We start from the raw sequence: 21,047 nt of genomic DNA on the forward strand, positions 1-21,047 counted from the left end.
AGAAACCATCTCACGCGGTTAGAATGGCAATCATTAAAAGTCTGGAAACAACAGATGCTGAAAAGGATGTGGAGAAACAGGAATGCTTTTACAGTGTTGGTGGGAGTGTAAATTAGTTCAACCATTGTGGAAGGCAGTGTGGTGATTCCTCAAGGATCTAGAACTAGAAATACCATTTGATCCAGCAATCCCATAACTGGGTATATACCCCAAGGATTATAAATCATTCTACTATAAAGACACATGCACAGTATGTTTATTGCAGCACTATTCACAACAGCAAAGACTTGGAACCAATCCAAATCCCCATCAATGTTAGACTGGATAAAGAAAATGTGGCACATATACACCATGGAATACTATGCAGCCATAAAAAAGAATGCGTTCATGTCCTTTGGAGGGACATGGATGAAGCTGGAAACCATCATTCTCAGCAAACTAACACAGGGACAGAAAACCAAACACTGCATGTTCTCACTCATAAGTGGGAGTTGAGAACATATGGGCACAGGGAGGGGAACATCACACACTGGGGCCTGTCAAGGGGTGGGAGACAAGGGGAGACAGAACATTAGGAGAAATACCTAATATAGATGATGAGTTGATGGGTGCAGCAAACCACCATGGCACATGTATACCTATGTAACAAACCTGCACGTTCTGCACATGCTTAAAGTATATAAAAAAGAAAGTACATGAATGTTCATAAAAGCTTTATCAGTAATAAGCATTGGAAATGATGTCCTTCAACAGGTGAATGGATAAACACACTGTATAAATTCCATATAATGGAATACTGAGCAATACAAGGAAATTAACTACCGATACACACAAGTTGAATGGATCTCCAGGTCAGTATGCTGAGTAAGAACACAACTCACTCAAAGTTTACATGTTATATTCCACCTATATAACATTTTGGATTCCATCTACATAACTTCTCAAAATGACAAAATTATACAGTAATCACTGGCTTTTGGGGGTTAAAGAAGGCTGGGTTGAGGGAACGGGGTGTGACTAGAAAAGGGGAGGCACAAGGGAATTCCTTCACAGTGACAGAGCACTTCTGTATCTTGATTATGATGGTGGTTACATGAAGCTATACATGCGATTAAATTTTACAGAATTATACATATATGCATTAGAATAACTGAGTGCATGCAAAAACTTGTGAAATCTGATTAACGTCTAGTCCAGTTGACTGTATTGTGCCAATATCAACTTACTGGTTTTGATAATGCATTATAATTATGTAAGACATTACCAATGGGGAAGCTGAGTGGGGACCTCCCTTGGCTATTTTTGTAACCTCTTGTGAGTCACATATTTTTCTTGTGAGTCTATATGTATTTTCAAATAACAAGTTAAAAAGAAAAAAGGTAGCAATAGATCATAACTCACTGAATAAAATAAAGATTCTGTACAGATATAAATAAACAAATAAATACGTTTGCTGAGGAATAAGATGTTTACATAATTTAAATGTATCTTTCCATAAAACACTTAATTACAAAAGGGAAAAGAGTAGCTTGTTTGGGGTATTAAGGCGCCTAAGAGCTTTCATGCCTACTGTGGGATGAAAAGGTACCTAACAGCCACAACCTTATTGAGTTTTAAAATGATAAAGGCACCTAACAGTCACAACCTTATTGAGTAAAGGTACCTACCAATCACAACCTTATTGAGTTTTAAAGTGATAACTGTCAACAAGAGGACAAATTAAAATTGCATGACACTTCACAGGATGCAATGAGTAAAATTCAACGTTACTTCTTTGATTTTCCTCCCTAAGATAACTAACCTGAATGTAATCATGAGGAAACATCAAAGAAACCAAATTGAGGGACATTCCACAAAACAACTGGATTGTAATCTTCAGAAGTGTCAACATCATGAAAGTTAAGAAAAGACTAAAGAATTGTTCCAGACTAAAAGAAATGGAAGATACATGATAACTAAATGCAACAGATGATTCTGAACTGTTTCCTTTTGTTATAAAAGACATTACTGGGAGAACTGGAGAAATCTAAATGTCTGTACTAGTATGAATGTACTAGTATGAATTTCCTAATTCTCATGGCTTTATTATGGTAATACAGGAGAATGTCCTTTTATAGGAAATGAGAATATATTACACGAAAGTGATTGTGCCGCAGGTCAACAACTTATTCCCAAATAACTAAGGAGAAAGAGAAGTTCCTTGTGCCATATTTACCTTTTCTATAACTTCGTGATTGTTCCCCTCCCCACAAAATACTCCAAAGAAGATCTCAAGGAGAAATAGAAAATACACAAACATAACTGGAAATACATGCTGTTTTCAAATGCTGATTAAACAAGCAGATAAAAATTCAGTAAAGAACATTTCAACAATACAGTTGATCAACTGGACGAATGTAATTCACTACATCAATAGAAAAAAGGAGAAAACATGTGTGATCATATCCATAGAGCAGGAAAAACATTTGAAAAATTAAATACCCATTCATGATAAAACTCACAGCAAACTTAGAAAACATCCTCAACCTGGTAAAAGGCATCCATTAAAAATCTACAAGTAATATTAAACTTAATGATGAAACACTAAATCTACTCTTCTACCCTCCAAGAATAGGGAACAGGGCAAGATGTCTGCTTTTACTGCCTTTTTTTGGTATCATATTCAATGTTCTAGCCAGTGCATTAGGCAAGAAAAAGAAATAAAAGGCACGAGAATTGCAAAGGAAGGAGTAAAACTGCTCTGTTCCCTGTATGAAGAATAGATTATACCTGAGGATCCCAGTAAATTTAAACAAGAAACTCTTGAAATCTTAGGAGGAGTTACTGAACATAAAACAGAGAACAAATAGATATATTTCAACCACTGGAACTTTTGCCTTGCATAAATTCTCTGCTGCACTCATTGCCCTAAAACATCCCACAGTAGGCATGAAAGCTCTGACCCAAAGAATAACAAATTAAAATTAAAATTAACTTGTTGGGACCTACAAAGTGGCATGACAACAGTATTTCTATATGTAAGCAATGAACAATCAGAAAACTTAAATTTGAAAATACTATATACCATAGTATATTAACTACTTAGGAATATATTTAGTAAAAGATGTGTAAAATCTCCACACTGAAAATTACAATATGTTACTGGGAGACATTAAAGATGACTTAAGTGGGGAATAAAAACCTCACCATGTTCATGCATAGGAAGACTGAAAATTCAAATGTCAATCTACAAAATTGATCTACAGATTCCATACAATCCCAAACAAAATCCCAGTACGCTTATTCTAAAATTTGTATGAAAATGCAAAGGACTTGAAATAGCAAAAATAATTTTGAAAAGAAAAACAAGGTTGGAGGACATAACCTGACTTCAAGACTTACTATAAAGCTACAGTAATCAAGACATTGTGGTACTGGTGTAAAGATAAATAAAAAGAACAAAGAAACAGAGTAGAAACTCTAAAACCTACACATATAAGGCCAACTAATTTAGACCAAGGTTCCAACTAAATTCAATAAGGAAATAATCATTTTTGAAAAGTGGTGCTAGAATATTCCTAGGGAAGAAAATGATCCTCAACTGCATAACTTACACCACAAACGAAAATTTGGAAATAGATCATAGACTGGAACACAAAGTTAAAACCATAACATTTCTACATGAAAACACAGGAGAAAACTTTTACAACACTTGATTAGGCAACATTTTCTTAATCAGGACACAAAAAAGTAATAATCATTTAAAAAAAATTACCAAAGTGAATTTCATCAAAATTAAAGCTTTCTGTTCCCCAAAGACACCATTAAGAAAATGAAAATCACACCAGACTATGAGAAAATATTCACAATACACAGAGGATTTGTATCTGGATTATAACATTTCCTATAATACTGAGATAAATAATCCAATAGACAAAAGTGAACAGATACTTCATAAATAAAAACGTGCAAATGGGCAAGAGGCACAGAAAAGATGCTCAGCATCATTAGTCATCACAGAAATACGAATTAAAATTACAATACCATACTGTTTCATACTCACATTTAGAATGACTGAAATGAAAAATAACTGGAAATACCCAGTGTTGGCAAGGATGTGGAATAACTGAAACTCACATATGCAGTTAATGTGAACAAAAAACAGTACAAGTGGTTCCAGTTCCAGGTTAACATATCTAATCCTAGATGAGATGAGCTATAAAACCTAGATAGACTACATGCAGCAGCTACTGGAAGACTCTGAAAAAAACAGAAGCAGGCAGACTGAAGATCATAAAATTTGAAATATCAACAAAATGGTAATGAGTTTGCCATCATTTTCGTTTCCTCTGTCATTCCTTGGCCTGAACTCAACATAGCCTGAAACCTAAAAGTGGATATTAGCATAGACAGAAAGACTTCATGGCAAAGGCTTTTAGTTCAGGCTTCAGGAGTGAAAGAAGGGTCTCCCAATACTCTATACAGAATCCCCTTTTTCCTTATCTCTGTATATTAGTCATAGCATGCCAGTAATCTCATGGTGGCAATGGTACAAGCAGTAACAGAGGCTGGCAGGAGCCTAAAGTTCTGAGGGAGGGAAACCTTCAGCTTACACCAAAGGAAATGTGGTCTCAAGAGTGACCATACCTCGTTGGTTTTTTCTCCTTCTGTCCTGTGTCACTTGGCCCTGACACAAGGTAGTCACAGAAAGTACATAGAAAAGGGATAAAAGTACCTAGAAAAGGGTCACTAGGCATACACATGGAGGACAGATCAGAACAGCACTGCGAAGCCTTGGAAAACTGAATGGACTTGGAACAACAACATACAGAAGGCTGGCTGGAATTTTTAACCTGAAACCAGTTGGGTCATTGTCTACTAAAACAAAAACATCAACTTTCTCTATAGCATTTAAACAAGACTGGTCATTTCATAAAACGTCATTATGAAATACAATCCAAAATTATTCATCATATTTAGAACCAGAAAAATCTCAGCTCACATGGTGTCTCAGTCTGTTTGCATTGCTATTAAGGAATACTTGGGTATTCTTAATACTTAATACTGGACTAATTTACCAAGTAAAAAGGTTTATTTGGCTGACAGTTCTGAAGGCTGTGTAAGAAGCATGGGACCAGCATCTGCTTCTGGCGAGGAACTCAGGAAGCTTCCAATCACAGCAGAAGTGGAAGGGGAGAGCCCACATCACATGGCAAGAGAAAAGAAGTGGAAGGTGGGGAGGAGAGGAGTCATTATTTTTTAAACAACCACCTCTTGGGTGAACTACGAGCCAGAACTCACTCATTACCACAGGGAGGTCACTGAGCCATTCATGAGGGATCTGTTCCCATAACCCAAACACCTCTCTTTAGGTCCAACCTCTAATATTGGGGATCAAATTTCAATGTGAGATTTTGAAGAGACAAATATCAAAACTAAATCACATGGGAACAGACACCAAGGCTAGGCTAAAAGAGATATCAGAATTCCCTGACAAAAACTATAAAACAGCAGAAATAAATGAAATGAAAAAAATACAAAAGATCAATGAAACAAAAGCTGGCTTTTGAAAAGTTAAACAAAACCAACAAACCGTTAGCCAGACTAAAAAAAAAAAAAGAGAGAAAATCCAAATAAAATAAAATCAGAAATGAAAAAGGAGACATCACAACCAATACTGCAGAAATCCAAAGGATCACTAATGGCCACTATGAGCAACTAGATGCCAATAAATTGGAAAATCTAGAAGAAATGGACATATTCCTAGATACGTGCAACCTATCATGATTGAACCAGGAATAAATCCAAAACCTGAACAGACCAATAGCAAGCGACAAGATTGAAGCCATAATAAAAATTCTGCCCACAAAGAAAAATCCAGGACCTGATGGCTCTTCTGCTTAAATATATCAAACATTTAGAGAAGAACTCATAGCAATCTAACTCAAACTATTCTGAAAAATAGAGAAGGAGGAAAATACTTCCAAACTCATTCTACAAGGCCAGTATTACCCTGATACCAAAACCAGACAAAGACCCACCAAAAGAAGAAAACTACAGGCCAATCTCCCTCATGAATATTGATGCAAAAATCCTCAACAAAATACTAGCAAGCCAAATGCAACACCACATTAGAAAGATTATTCACCATGATCAAGTGGGATTTATACCAGGGATGTAAGCATGGTTCAACATATGTAAATCAATCCACGTGATACAACATACCAACACAATGAAGGACAAAAACCACATGATCATTCCAATTGGTGCTGAAAAAACATTTCTTAAAATTCAACATCTCTTCATGATTAAAAACCATCAAAAAACTGCATACAGAGAACACATACTTCAACATAATAAAAGCCGTATATGACAGACCCACAGCTAGTATCATACTGAATGGGGAAGAAACTGAAAGCCTTTCCTCTAAGGTGTGGAACATGACAAGGATGCCTACTTTCAAAACTGTTATTCAGCATAGCACTGGAAGTCCTAGCTCAAGCAATCAGACAAGAGAAAGACACAAATGGCATCCAGATTGGAAAGGAAGAAGTCAGATTATCCTTGTTTGCAGATGATACAATCTTATATTTGAAAAAACCTAGAGCCTCCACACAAACTATTTGAATTGACAAATTCAGTAAAGTTGCAGGATACAAAATCAACATACAAAAATCAGTTAGCATTTCTATATGTCAACAGTGAATAATGTGAAAAAGAAATTTAAAAAGTAATCCCATTTACAATAGCCACACATAAAATCAAATACCTAGCAATTAACCAAAGAAGTGAAAGATCTCTATAAAGGAAACTATAAAACATTGATGAAAACAATTGAAGAGGATACCAAAAAATGGAAAAATATTCCATGTTCATGAATTAGAAGAATCAATATTGTTAAAATGTCCACAATATCCAAAGCAATTGGGTATTCCACTGAATCTGTATTCAATGCAATCCCTCAAAATACCAATGACATGCTTCACAGAAATAGAAAAAAAAATCCTAAAATTTATATGGACCACAAAAGACCCAGCATAGACAAAGTTATCCTAAGCATAAAGAACGAAACTGGAGGAATCACAATATCTAACTTCAAATTACACCACAGTGCTAAAATAACCAAAACATCATGGTACTAGTTTAAAAACAGACACATAAGACAATGAAACAGAACCAGAAAACGCAGAAACAAATCCACACACCTACGGTGAACTAATTTTTGACAAAAGTGCCAAGAACATACACTGGGGAAAAGACGGTCTCTTCAACAAATGGTGCTGGGAAAACTGGTATTTACATGAAGAAGAATAAAGCTAGACCTCTATCTTTCTCCATATACAAAACCAAATCAAAATGGATTAAAACTTAAACCTAAGACCTCAAACCATGAAACTACTACAGAAAACATCAGGGAAAATCTTTAGGATACTGGTCTGGGCAAAAATTTCTTGAGCAATACCCCACAAGCACAGGCAACCAAAGTGAAAATGGACAAATGGGATCACATCAAATTAAAAAGCTTCTTTACAGCAAAGGATACAATCAATAAAGTGAAGAGACAACCTACAGAATGGGAGAAAATATCTGCAAACTACCCATCTCACAACAGATTAATAACCAGAATATATAAAGAGCTCAAACAATTCCACAGGAAAAAATCTAATAATCCGATCAAAACACTAAACCTAAAAACTACAATGAGATATCGTCTTACCCCAGTTAAAATGGCTTATATCAAAAAGACAGGCAATAACAAATGCTGGCGAAGACGTGGAGAAAAGGGAACCAACCCTTGTATACTATTGCTTGGAATGTAAATTAGTGCAATCACTAAGGAGAATAGTTTGGGGGTTCCTTAAAACAACTAAAAACTGAGCTACAATATGATCCAGCAATCCCACTGCTGAGTATATACCCAAAAGAAAGGAAATCAGTATATGGAAGACTGATTTTGCTACTCAAAAGCAATCTACAGATTCAATGCAATGCCATGTTTGTTGCAGCACTGTTCATGGTAAGCTAAGATTCGGAAGTAGTCTATGTGTCCATCAATAGATGGATAAGAAAATGTGGTACATATACACAGTGGAGTACTATTCAGACATAGAAAACGATGAAATCCAGTCATTTACAACAATATGGATGGAACTAGAGATCATTATGTTAAATGGAATAAGCCAGGCACAAACAGACAAACACTGCATGTTCTCACTTATTTGTGGGATCTAAAAATCCAAACAATTGAAGTCATGGACACAGAGAGTAGAAGGATGGTTACCAGAGGCTGAGAAGGGTAGTGAGGGGTTTAGGGAGAGATGGGGATGGTTAATGGGCACACACACACACACACACACACACACATAGAAACAGTGAATAAGACCTACTATATCAGGTTACTATAGTCAATAATAATCGTACATTTTAAAATTACTTAGAGAGTGTAAGTGGATTGTTTGCAACTCAACGGATAAATGCTTGAGGGGATGGATACCCCATTCTTCACAATGTGCTTATTTCACACTGCATGCCTGTATCAAAACATCTCATGTACCCCATAAACATATACACCTACTATGTACCCATGAAAATTAAAAAGAAAAAAAAAATTCTACAGCTATCCCAATCTTTAGCAATTACCACCCAGAGCAGTTAGCAGCCACCAACATCGAAGTAAGACCGCCACCAGCAAAAAGTAACTCACTGAAGGTCCAAATAATTGTTAGCATTTTTAAAAAATAAAGAAATTTTAAATTAAGGTATGTATTTTTTTTTTAGACATAACACTATTATACACTTAATAGAATACAGTATAGTGTAAATATAACTTGTATATGCACTGGGAAAACCAAAAATTCATGTGACCGGCTTTATTGCAGTGGTCTGTAACTGAACCTGCAATATATCTGAGGTATGCCTGTAAACCTATAGGCTTAAAAAAACTCAGCAAACCCCAAACAAGAGGTAGCAAAGAAATCTATACCAACAAAAAGAAGACATTACATTAAAAAGACACATACACACACTTGTACAGCAGCACAATTTGCTACTGCAAAGACATAAAAACCTAAGTGCTCATCAACCAATGAGTAAAGAAAATGTGGTATATATATACATTGAATGAATACCATGGAATACTACTCAGCCATAAAAATGAATGAAATAATGTCTTTTGCAGTAACTTGGATGGAGCTGGAGGCTGTTATTCTAAGTGAAGTAACTCAGGAATGGAAAACCAAATATTGTATGTTCTCACTTATAAGTGGCAGCTAAGCTGTGAAGACACAAAGGCATAAGAATGATATAACAGACTTTGGGGACTACGTGGGGAGGTTGGGAGGAGGTTGAGGGATAAAATATCCAATAAACTATATATTGGATACAGTGTGTATACTACTGTGGTGATGGGTGCGCTAAAATCTCAGAAATCACCACTAAAGAACTTACCCATGTAACCAAAAACCACATTTACCCCAAAAACTATTGAAATAAAATTTAAAATTAAAAAAAAGAAGAAACCCATATCTAGAAACATAATCAATGTGCTGGAAAATGAAAATAATCAGAGAAAAATGATACATTGTTCTTACATAGAGAACAATGACTCAAATGACTACGAATTTTTCATCAGAAACCGTGGAATCCAGAAGGAAGTAGCATATTTTTTAAGTGCTGAAAGAAAAGTACTGCAACCCAATCACATGATCCATTTAAAAATCAATTAACTGGACTTGATCAAAAGGAAACACCTTTGTTCTTTGAACGACTTTATTAAGAGGATAAGAAGACAAGTTACACACTGTGGAGATATTTGCAAATAACATATCCAGAAAAGACTTGTATCCAGAATATATTAAGAACTCTCAAAACTCACCAATAAGAAAGCAAACAACCCTATTTAAAAAGCACTTCACCAAAGAGGATGGTAAATAACCTCTTGAAAAGGTGTTCATAATAATTAGCCATTAAGGAAGGACATGCAAATTAAAACTATGTTGAGATACCACTGTACAACTATAAAAATTGCTAAAATATATTGACAATTTACACATTGGTGAGGATGTGGAGTAACTAGAATGCTCACCCATTGCTAGAAGGAATGCAAAATGATACAGACACTCTGAAAAACTAGTATTAGTTTAGCTCTGAATAATTCTTACAAAGCTAAATATACACCTATAACATATAACTCAGGAATCCTCTTCCTTAGTATTTACCGTAGAGAAACAAAAACCTGTATATAACTGTTTACAGCAGTTCTAATTTTAATGGTCCCAAACTAGAAACAACTCAAATATCCTTCAATGAGTGAATGGATAAACAAACTGTGGTAATCTGTACAATGGAATTACAATAAAATATTATTGCTTTTAATACAGCAATAAAAAAGCACTACTGATCTACACAAGATGAGTCAAATGTATTTTGCAAAGTAAAAAAATCAGATCCAAACGTCTGTTACATGTTTTATGATTCCATTTGTGTGACAGTCTAGAAAGGTAAAACTCTAGGGAAGAAAACAGACCAGGGACTGCCGGGGGTGAGTGAGGGGTCAGGGGAAAGACTGTCTCCAAAGGAACAGCATGGGGGAGTTTTGGGATTGATGGAACTGCTCATATGAAACTGTAGCAATGGATAGAATTGTAAAGCACAGAAAGTGAAGTTTAGAAGTACATAAATTTTTAAAGGTCAACCAGGATATGAGGCAAAGATGGAACGCAGAATGTGACTAACGAATCTAACTATATTATAAATGAATCATGTACTCATACTGAAGAGTATGGGGCAGGGAGATGCTGACTTAAGAAACTTTAGCAAACAGCATTTTTGTCTAGATATTTTAATGATAAATTCAAAACTGCAGACAAACACTGTACTCTGGTTGCAGAATTTGTTTTTCATGTGGGTATGGGTTATGAATTCTGAAACTACTTTATTTATATACTAGGTTAAATATATTGTAGATAATGAGAGCCAGTTTTATCGCTATTAGAGACAGAAGTTACAAAGAAAGGGGAAAGGCTAGAATCAACTCTGTGGATCCGTACTGGAGTCAGAGGTATCAATACGGACACATGATTTAAAACACACACACACATTAAAAGATACAGATATGAGTATACACATAAGTTAACATACCTACCTATATTTCTTAGCTTTATTCACTGAGAAAGGCTAAACATAGTAACATCCCACCACCAGTGAGCATGCCAGGTACTTACATTTTGTTTTCTAAATACTATTCTTCTTCCTCCCTTCAAAAATAAGAGGGTTTTTTGGCTGGGCACGGTGGCTCACATCTGTAAATCCCCACATTTTGGGAGGCCGAGACGGGCAGATCACCTGATTTCAGGGGTTCAAGACCAGCCTGGCCAACATGGTGAAACCCCATCTCTACTAAAAATACAGAAAATTAGCTGGGCATGGTGGCACGGACCTGTAATCCCAGCTACTCTGGAGGCTGAGGCAGGTGAATTGCTTGAATCCGGGAGGTGGAGGTTGCAGCGAGCCAAGATCACACCACTGCACTCCAGCCTGGGTGACAGAGCAAGACTCCACCTCAAAAAGAAAAAAAAAGAAAAAAAAAAAAAAAAAACGAGGGTTTTTTAATGAAACAGCTGATTCCAGGTCTGAAGCAGGGTACAGGAGCCAACCTGAAAGTGCTCCAAATAGCTAAAAAGAGAACTTGAGCAACAAAAATCGTAATGGTAGCATTGGATTATAATCCAAATAATGAAATAAACACTCATGAGTCTACAATAATGCAAATAAATAACCTAAGGCAGAATAAATGAGGGAAGAACAATTCTCCTTACAGAAGAATTTGAATTAACAAATGTAGAAGAGATGGAAGGCATGAAAAAATTAAAACACCACAGTAATAACTGCTACAGCCAAGATCCACTCATGAATGCTAAAATTAGTACTCAAAGTTTAAGCAGAAACAGGTTATTTGCACAGTCTAACAAAATCTCCCTCAAATGTTTAGTATCTCCAAAGGAAAAACAGTAACTTTACAGTGGAGAATCCTAGCAGATACCACTTTAGCCAAGTGACCAAGGTTAACATCACCAGTAACATATCAACATAATGTGCTCTCTGTTGCGACGCATTGAGAATGCATAACCCTAATCTAACCTTGAAACATCAAACAATGCTAAATTGAAGAAGCTTCTTCAAAATAACTTATTAGCACTCTTCAAAGTGTCAAGGTCATGGAAGACAAAAAAAGACTGGGAAACTGTCATAGATTGGAGGAGTCTAAGACATGACAACTAAAATGCAAGATGGAATCCTGGGTTGGATCTCAAACAAAAAAGTTCATTTGTGGAAAAACCTGGTGAAATCAATGTTATATAGTTTTATACCAAGAAGAATTTCTCATTTTGATAAATATTTTATGGTTATGATATTATGGTAAGATGTTAAATGGAAGCTTCAGTAAAGGTTACATGGACAACATCCCCCAATGACACCTACCTCTTGGTATTCAGGACCCTGTGTAATTCCCAACCCTTGGGTGAGAGCTTTAGACAGTGACTCATTCCTACTGAAGAGAATGTGGCAGAGGTGATGAGATGACACATCCAAGGGTAGGTAACAAAAAGACTGTGGCTTTTGTCTTGGGCACCCTCTCTTGCCCTCTCACTGCCTCACTAAGGGAAGCTTAGGTGTCATATTATGAGTGCCTTATAGAAGCAAAAAGCCCATGTCTCTGGCCAAAGCCATGGCCATGTGGGTGAGGCTGGAAGCACATCCTCTCAGGCAAGCCCTGTGATGAGACCACATTTGCAGCCAATACCTTGTTTGCAACCTTGTGAGACAACCTAAGCCAGAAGTACCCAAATAAGCTACATTTAGATTTCTGAACTACATAAATTTTCAGATGTTTATTAAGTTGCTACATTTCAGGGTAACACGATACACAGCAACAGATAATACAGAACCTCTCTGTGCTATTCATTTCGGCAACTCCTCTGTAAGTCTAAAATTATCTCAAAATGGAAACGTTTGAATATATTTTATGCATATATACTTTATAAATATTTTATAGACATATACTTTATAAATTTTGAGGTGGAGTCTTGCTTTGTTGCCATGCTGGAGTGCAGTGGCGCAATCTCAGCTCACTGCAACCTCCGCCTCCCTGGTTCAAGCGATTCTCCTGCCTCAGCCTCCTGAGTAGCTGGGATTATAGGCGTGCGCCACCACGCCCGGCTAATTTTGTATTTTTAGTAGAGATGGGGTTTCTCCATGTTGGTCATGCTGGTCTCAAATTCTCAACCTCAGGTGATCCACCCACCTTGGACACCAAAGTGCTGGGATTACAGGTGTGAGCCACCACGCCCACTCCTTTATAAATATTTTATAAACTATTATATATATATTTACCTATATATATGTTTTATGCATCTGTGTGTGTGTGTGTGTGTGTGTGTGTGTGTGTGTGTGTGTGTGTAGTTTGAATTATTTATGGACTGTGGAGTTCGATAAACCTAAGTTCAAATGCCACCTCCAATGCTCGATGGCCATGTGATCTTGGGCAAAATATCTTCTCTAAGTCTCAGGTTTTTTAAATCCACAACTGAGGTAATAATATCTATTTCTGATTATTACACTAAGTATAAGCATCCACTACAAATGTACACCCTGAGCAAATGGCATTATTGTTAGTTCATATTTATAATCATCTATTATTTTCTTCTCATTCATAGCTTTACCTGACTTTTAAGGTATTCAGTACAATACCTTAGCATTTAACCTTCAAAGAGTTTAAAAATTGTATATGAAATCGTCAATGTTTTAATTTCTAAACTTTTTTTTTTTTTTTTTAAGTATCAATACTGACCAGCCTTGCTAACATAGCAAAACCTCATCTCTACTAAAAATACAAAAGTTAGCCAGGCGTTGTGGTGCACGCCTGTGGTCCCAGCTATTCGGGTAGCTGATGTGGGAGGATGGCTTGAACCCAGGGGGTGGAGGTTGCAGTGAACCAAGATCACATCACTGCACTCTGGTCTGGGTGACAGAGCGAGACTCTGTCTCAAAGAAAAAAATTTTTAAAGGTATCAGTACTGATCTCTATAGCACTCTACTATTTATAACACTGAAATCAGAGATTGACCTTTTCTTTTGCCCCAATCTATTATCGCAATCCCTAACTTTTAGAGCTGTAAGGGACTTTTCAGCATTCCAACACTTTCCTTCTATGTGTGAGTGCCAAGGATATTAAATGAGTTGTCCAGGATCGTGGCTGGAAGAAGAGTTGGAATGAGGGTTCAAATTCTAGGACAGAGTACTGTGTAGGGGAACAACTCCTTACTTTGATTAAACAGAATGCATTCGAATACTCTTTATCTTGCCTACAAACATCTTTTGGCACAAGTTTCCCAGTAGGAAAACAGAGATCTCATCACCTGCTTCATAGGATCATTATGAGAACTAAGTAAGATAGCATATGTAAGTTCCTTATTGCCATGACTACTACCACATGTAGATTATGAATAAACATTTCTCTCACCCTCCTTTCCAAGCCCAGTGCTCTCCACTGTGGTACGATGCCTCTTCAACTATAAGGTAAAATACTAAACATACAGGTAGTTCTGCTTCCCCATATGGTAAGAGGCTCATTAAAGTAAAACCGAATTAATGGCAAAGTGCTAAAACTGGGCTGAATAATATAAATCTAAGACTTATGCCTGAATTGGGTTTCCTTTCCTACAATACTCTATGAGGTGGGGCATCATATCAGGAAGCACACTATGTTGACTGATGTTTTACTGGTGATGCTAATCTTCATCATTTGACTAAACTGGTATCTGCCAGGATTTTCCACTATAAAGCTACTTTCTTTGTAAACACTAAATATTTGAAGGAAGTCATGAAATGGAACCAGAGCTGGAGGAGAGAGAGAGAGAGGGAGAGGGGAAGAGAGAGAGCAACCAAGCACCCACGTACATGTGTACAGCCTCCAAAGGAGATCCTCAGCATACGTCCAACATAGTAAATAAATTAGTAATTGTATCATTGGATGATCAAAGATTCCTTTCAAGGTCATTCAGTTTTTTAAAACACTTGATGTCAAGTCTTGCCAAGAGCCCTCTGAAAGTATAAATGCATTACTATCATATGTTCTCTCTTACTTAACACATTTATTCCTTGAAAGACTTCTAGTAATTAGTCAGACACAACCTCCACTCAGAGAAATCACACAGCCTTTTCCCCAAGAACCAATATCTACTTAAGTATTTGAAACATTTTATCACAAAGTCCATCCAGCTTGCTTGTTATCACAATGAGACTCACCGATCTGCAGATACTGGGGTCCCCTCTGGATTGGAATGTCCTTCGAAATCTGAAATGTTCACTTGTGTTTGCCTTGAGGTTACTATCTGGCTATTCTGAGAAGGTATGGTTTTCAAGTCCTGAGTAATAGTGTTACTGTCTGGAAGAGAAGGCTGTATGACTTGGAAATCCAGTGAAGACTTAGGTCCTAGAAAACCTAAAGATTCTTGATCCTGTACTACAGGTTTACTGGTCAACAATTTGGAGGTTGGTTCCAGTGATCTCGAAGATACAGTATGTAAGTCAAAGTTAAACTCACTATTCATCCTCGCTTTAGAAGCAGCATCCAATGAATGGCATCTTTTATCTAAAGTTCCACTATCCAACTTGGAAGAAGTCTTGGGACAAAGAGTTATACGAACACAAGAAAGTGCTTTTCTATTTGAAGGAGGAGTAGATGCAGATGTTGCTAAGGTACAGTGATTTGGGGCTGACTGGGAGACCACATTATTGAACTTGGCTTCAACATTTATACTAGAAATGTGTGATTTAGGCTTATGTTGATTATTCTTTTCCATTACACAATCCTGACCTTGAGGAAGGGGAAAATGGTGTTTACTCATTTGGTCATCTATACCTGGCACTTTGCTTTGGCATTGTTCAAGAGAAATGGGAGAAGGAAGGTCTGAAGCTATAGAATCCTGACCTTGAAGAAGGGGAGAATGGTTTTCTCTCATTTGATGATCTACATGTGGGGCTTTGCACTGTTTAAAGAGTTCTCGTTGTTCAAGAAAAATGCAAGAAGGAAGGTCTGGAGCTACATAATCCTGATGTTGAGGTGAGGGAGAATGGTGTTTCCTCACATGGTCATCTGTATGTGGGGCTTTGCTCTGTTCAAAGAGCTCTCGTTGTTCAAGAAAAATGCAAGAAGGAAGATCTGGAGTTACAGTTACATTCTTCTCTTTTACTCCTAGTCTGGAACTCGATCTGCCTACTCCTAGGGTGGAACTTGGTCTGCCCATGCTAATAAGGGTATGGTTATCAGAAATTTGAATTTCCTTGAAATTGCTACAATTTGCACTGGTACTGGGCTCAGAATGATTGCCTGTAAAATCTGACATTTCTAAAGGTTTTTCTTCTTGACAAGAATGCTCAAAATCAACAGGTAATTTTTGGCTTTGCCTTCTACCTTCTGCTAAAATAGTCACTTCTTTATCTGGTGAATTACTATGCATTTTAAATGATGAAGGGGAAGAAGTTTTCTGTTTAAGATCTCTAGGAGGATTTTGTTCTTCAGTGAAATGAGAATTAAATACCCCCACAGATGCTCCAGTACACTGGCTACCTTCAGTAACACCAACCTTAACAACAGAGGAATTGGAAATGCATTTAGAATGTCGGTGAGATGAAAAAGTGATGGAGGTAGTAAACTTTTTCATGGGTTCTGGCGATGGCATTTGTGATGAAGAATGAAAATCCACTTTTTTAGGTGGCACAAAAGCAGGTTCTACTAATTCTGACAGCCAAGGGTTCATCTTTTCATGGAATGGCATTCGAAGACCTTTGCTGATTTTGAATTCATCAGGTATAAAGTTTTGAAAAGGGGAGTGACTTTTTAACTGCAAGGAATTCCAAACTTTCAAATGGGAGTTGTTCTGGTCTAAGGATGCAGAAAGGTTGACGTGCTTGGCTCTACATGATGATGGGCTCTGACGTCCTCTGGTCATTTCTGAGGGTTCAGCAGATCTGAAAGCACAAGAGTGGCTATCTAGTTGTGGTTGTTCAGAAGTTAGAGTCCGGAAACATCCTTTTTCATGACTCTCAATAATAATGTGACTACATACAGCTTCTGGCTTGCATCCCATTCCACGTGGACTCTGTAAACCCTAGAAGATACAAACAAACAGGTTCTTATCTGAAGCAGTCCAAGTAGTTACATACACATTAGTTTTATACCCATGCTAAGATTAGACCATGAAGGTCATGTCATTCTTTTATAATATAACAGGACAAAGAGCACAGCAAGAAGAGATAGTTAACTACAGAATAAAAAGGCTCACAATAATTAAGACCACTCAGAGAGTTCTCCTAAAAATTTCCCACTAAACAGCAAAGATTACTATTGTCCACCAGTAAGTATTCTCACCTTTCTTTTAATAATAGAAATCCCTTACTCAAATTTTTGCTAGCCACATAGCCACCAAGTGGGAGACATTTCCTGTTTTTTTCTGCAGCTAGTTGTGACCACATGACTAGGTTGAGGCCAATGGGATATGACTGAAGGCATCAAGTACAACTTCTGCTTCCTGTCCTTAAAATCAAGTTCTTGACCTGCGTGTTCCCCCAGTATCACCACCACTATCACCACTATTTTTCTCACCTGCTGAAAATGGTAATGCATGGAACAACCTTGGAAGTCATGTGTAAGGACAGTTTAGTTGTCCAGCTAGCTTGGGTCCCTGGATGACATCAAGGAACAGAGCTCACTTTCCTAACATGAACAATGACGTGAAAATAAAATTCTATCTTATTTGAGCCGCTGTATGTTTAGCTATTACAGAAGCTTGACCTACATCCTAATATTTTACCCCTAAGAATAGGGGGGGAAAAAAACCAAGACCTTGTTTCCTGGCACACAGGATCAGTACTCAAAGCTACCATAAATATAACATTTCTTTGAGGTTTCTGTGTTTTACCTATAAAGTCATTATAACTTGGCATTCTATTTGATGATATAGCAACATCTGATTCCAGATGAAAATATTTTAAATGATGCTGCATCTCCCCAGGTGATGAAGTAGATGTATTTTTGATGGCAGCAGCATCCCATCTGCAGTGGCTGCTGCCATGATGCTAGTTACAGTGGGGAAGGAGCAGCTAGGGCTGCTCGCTCTACTGAGCTGGTGGGAGCCGGGAACAGGCAGAAGTCCCACTCCCTTCTGAGTTGGAGGGGTGGGAACCCCACCCGCCTGGGCACAGCTGCAGCTGCCCAGTCACAGCTGTAGACCCAGGCAACCCTGCAGTCTCGGGGACCTGGGAACTCCCCCTGCCCTTGCACGTTGAAAAGTGCCTGCTCCTGCTGCCTGGTCTCTCCCCACTCCTGGTGCCCGTTCCCATTACAGAGCAAAGCTAAGGCCAAGTCCAAGCACTGTCACAACCCAGCCAGGTGTGCGCACACTTGGGACAGCACAGATACACCAGCCCCCTGCCGCCCCTCCAGACACTGGGCACCCACAAGCACAGGAGGGAGGCTGCAGGGGCGGGGAGGGCTGAGGGCAGCTCAGAGTGGGCCTGCAGGTGCTCCTTGACATAAACAGCCTGGGTGTGCCACGGGTACCACAGATAGCAGAGAGATGGCAGACAGGCTCCTGGGCAGAAAGGGGAAGGTCACCAATGAAGCCCTACCTTTAAGCCAGGGATCACTTGAAGGGCTGTCAGTTCCACGGACAGGCGGACTTATGGTGCTTTTTCTGGGCCTGCCTATGGACCAATTGGCATGCACCTACTCCCCTCTGAAGCCCACAAAAATCCTGGACTCAGCCAGACTTAAGAGAGACAATGGAGCTACCCACTCCGGGTTTCCTCTCTGCTGAAATATGCACAGATTATGGGATGACTTGCATGCAGGTAGGAGCTACCCGTTCCGGGTCTCCTCTCTGCTGAGGGCTGCACAGACAATGGGACAACTTTGCCTGTGGACAGGAGCTACTCACTCTAGGTTCTCCTCTCCACTGACAGCTGGACACTCATTGGGATGACCTGCCTGCAGAAAGGAGCTACCCACTTGGGGTCTCGTGAAAACTGTTCTGCCACTCGATGAAGCTCCTCTCCATCTTGCTCACCCTCTAGTTGTCCACATACCTCATTCTTCATGGATGCAGGACAAGAACTCAGGATCCACCAAGTGATGGGACTAAAAGAGTTGTAACACAAACAGGGCTGAAACGTGCCCCCTCCCTGCCTGTCATGTTGCAGGGAATAAGAAGGAGAGACAAGCTGTGGCCTTTCAGGAAGCCCAGATCTAGGCGGTCCCTGAGCCAGGACTATGACACCCTCTTTGGGGTTTTGTGGTTCCTTGTGTCTTCCAAGCTTCCAGTTGCCACCACGTTTCCCTTGCCCAGATGTGGGTCCCCACAGCAGAAGCCATGCACAGTACATTTGGTCCAGCTGCAGCCTTGCATGGAGCCAGCACCAGTGCCAGCACCTGGAGCTGCCTGCCCCACCACAGCAGTCAGCATGCCTGGCTGTGTGCAGTGGCTAGACCCCACACTTGCTTGCCCACACACCCCTCACCACTCCACGTCTGGCTCATGCTTGGCAGGTGTAAGATCCAGCATAGTAGTGCGAGCCAAGCACAGCCTGCCAGGCCAAGTGGGCAGAACGTGCCCAGCAGGTGTGAGTAATACTCAGGCAGAAGGTGCTGCTGCAAAGTGGTTTCCAGCTTGCAAAGTGACACCCTGAGGATCCTGTGACATTTTTCTTTCTTTTCTCTTCTTAAGACAGGGTCTTGCTGTGTCACCCAGGCTGGAATGCTGTGGCACTATCACTGAAGCCTCGACCTCCCGGGCTCAGGTGATCCTAACACCTCAGCCTCCTGGATAGCTGGGACAACAGGCACATGCCACTACACCGGGCTAATTTTCTTATTTTTATTTTTGTAGAGACTGGGTCTCACTTTGTTGCCCAGGCTGGTCTCCAACTCCTGGATTCAAGGGATCCTCCTGCCTCAGCCTCCCAAAGTGCTGGGATTACAGGCATGAGCCACCGCACCTGGCCAGATGTACTTTTCTCTATTTTTCCTGCTAAGTAAAATTAAGCCCACTGGAAAATATACATAAAACAAATGTAAGAAGAATCTGAAAGATGTAAAGAAGAAGGTAGATTAGCTAGAGATCTAGGGACCTGAGGAATTATCCTGTGGTGTAATCCCTGGGTTTTCTTTATCTCTTGCATACACAGACTTGGAGCTGAAGAAATCAGCAACCCAGGAACAATGGACACAGACAAAAAACCCTAACAAAAGCTTTTCTCACTAGCTAAAAACCCAGCAGAGGTAAAGCCTAGCAAAAGAGAAAACTTTTAACTAACAACCGTTCTACTCCAGCCAACCACCAAAGAAAAAACTAGACCCACTCACACCAACACCAGCAAAGGCCAAGTGAGGAGCCCAGGACTCACTTTCATCTCTGCTGGCTGATAAAGTGCTATCCCTTCCTTGTGGTGTCCGTGAAAGTTTAGGGAAGCCTAGACTATCTAGCAAAACAAAAAATTCCCCTCTCTCCCAGCTACAGGTTAAAAGAAAACATTTGTAAACCTCATATCCAATAAAGGTCTTATATCTGCTAGACTTACATCTAACATATATATAGAACTCACAACGGTAAAAAGGAAAAAAAAAGATAATCCAATTAGAAAATGGGCAAAAGATGCAGACATTTCACTTAACGGGGTACAGAGATTGGAAACAGAGATATGAAAAAATGTGCAACCTCAAAAACCATTAAGGAAATACACATTTAAAACTTAGTAAGATACCACCATATACCTACTAGAATGACTAGAATAAAAATAGTGACAGTATCAAATGCTGGTGAGGACATGGAGTAGATGGATTACTCACACACTGCTTGTGGGAATGTAGATGATATAACCACCCTGGAAAAAAGTGTGGCCTGTCTTTCAAAAAACTAAACATGCAACTACCACATGACCCAGCAAAATTGCAATCCTGGGCATTTACCCCACAGAAACAAAGATATATTCACACAAAAACTTGCACATGA

General features: G+C 38.8%; 1 protein-coding gene across 1 annotated transcript in view; it reads right to left on the reverse strand.

The window, feature by feature from the left end:
* The window catches only part of ALMS1 (ALMS1 centrosome and basal body associated protein), a 236,937-nt gene that overhangs the window by 113,077 nt on the left and 102,813 nt on the right, over nucleotides 1–21,047 (reverse strand). The window contains exon 10 of the mRNA XM_017876541.1: nucleotides 15,286–17,150. Within this exon, the coding sequence (XP_017732030.1) occupies nucleotides 15,286–17,150 (1,865 nt within the window). The remainder of the gene's footprint in view (nucleotides 1–15,285; nucleotides 17,151–21,047) is intronic.

The sequence above is a fragment of the Rhinopithecus bieti genome, unplaced genomic scaffold (genome assembly GCF_001698545.2).
Source record: "Rhinopithecus bieti isolate Rb0 unplaced genomic scaffold, ASM169854v2 scaffold_1058, whole genome shotgun sequence".
In the NCBI taxonomy this organism is placed as follows: Eukaryota; Metazoa; Chordata; class Mammalia; order Primates; family Cercopithecidae; genus Rhinopithecus; species Rhinopithecus bieti.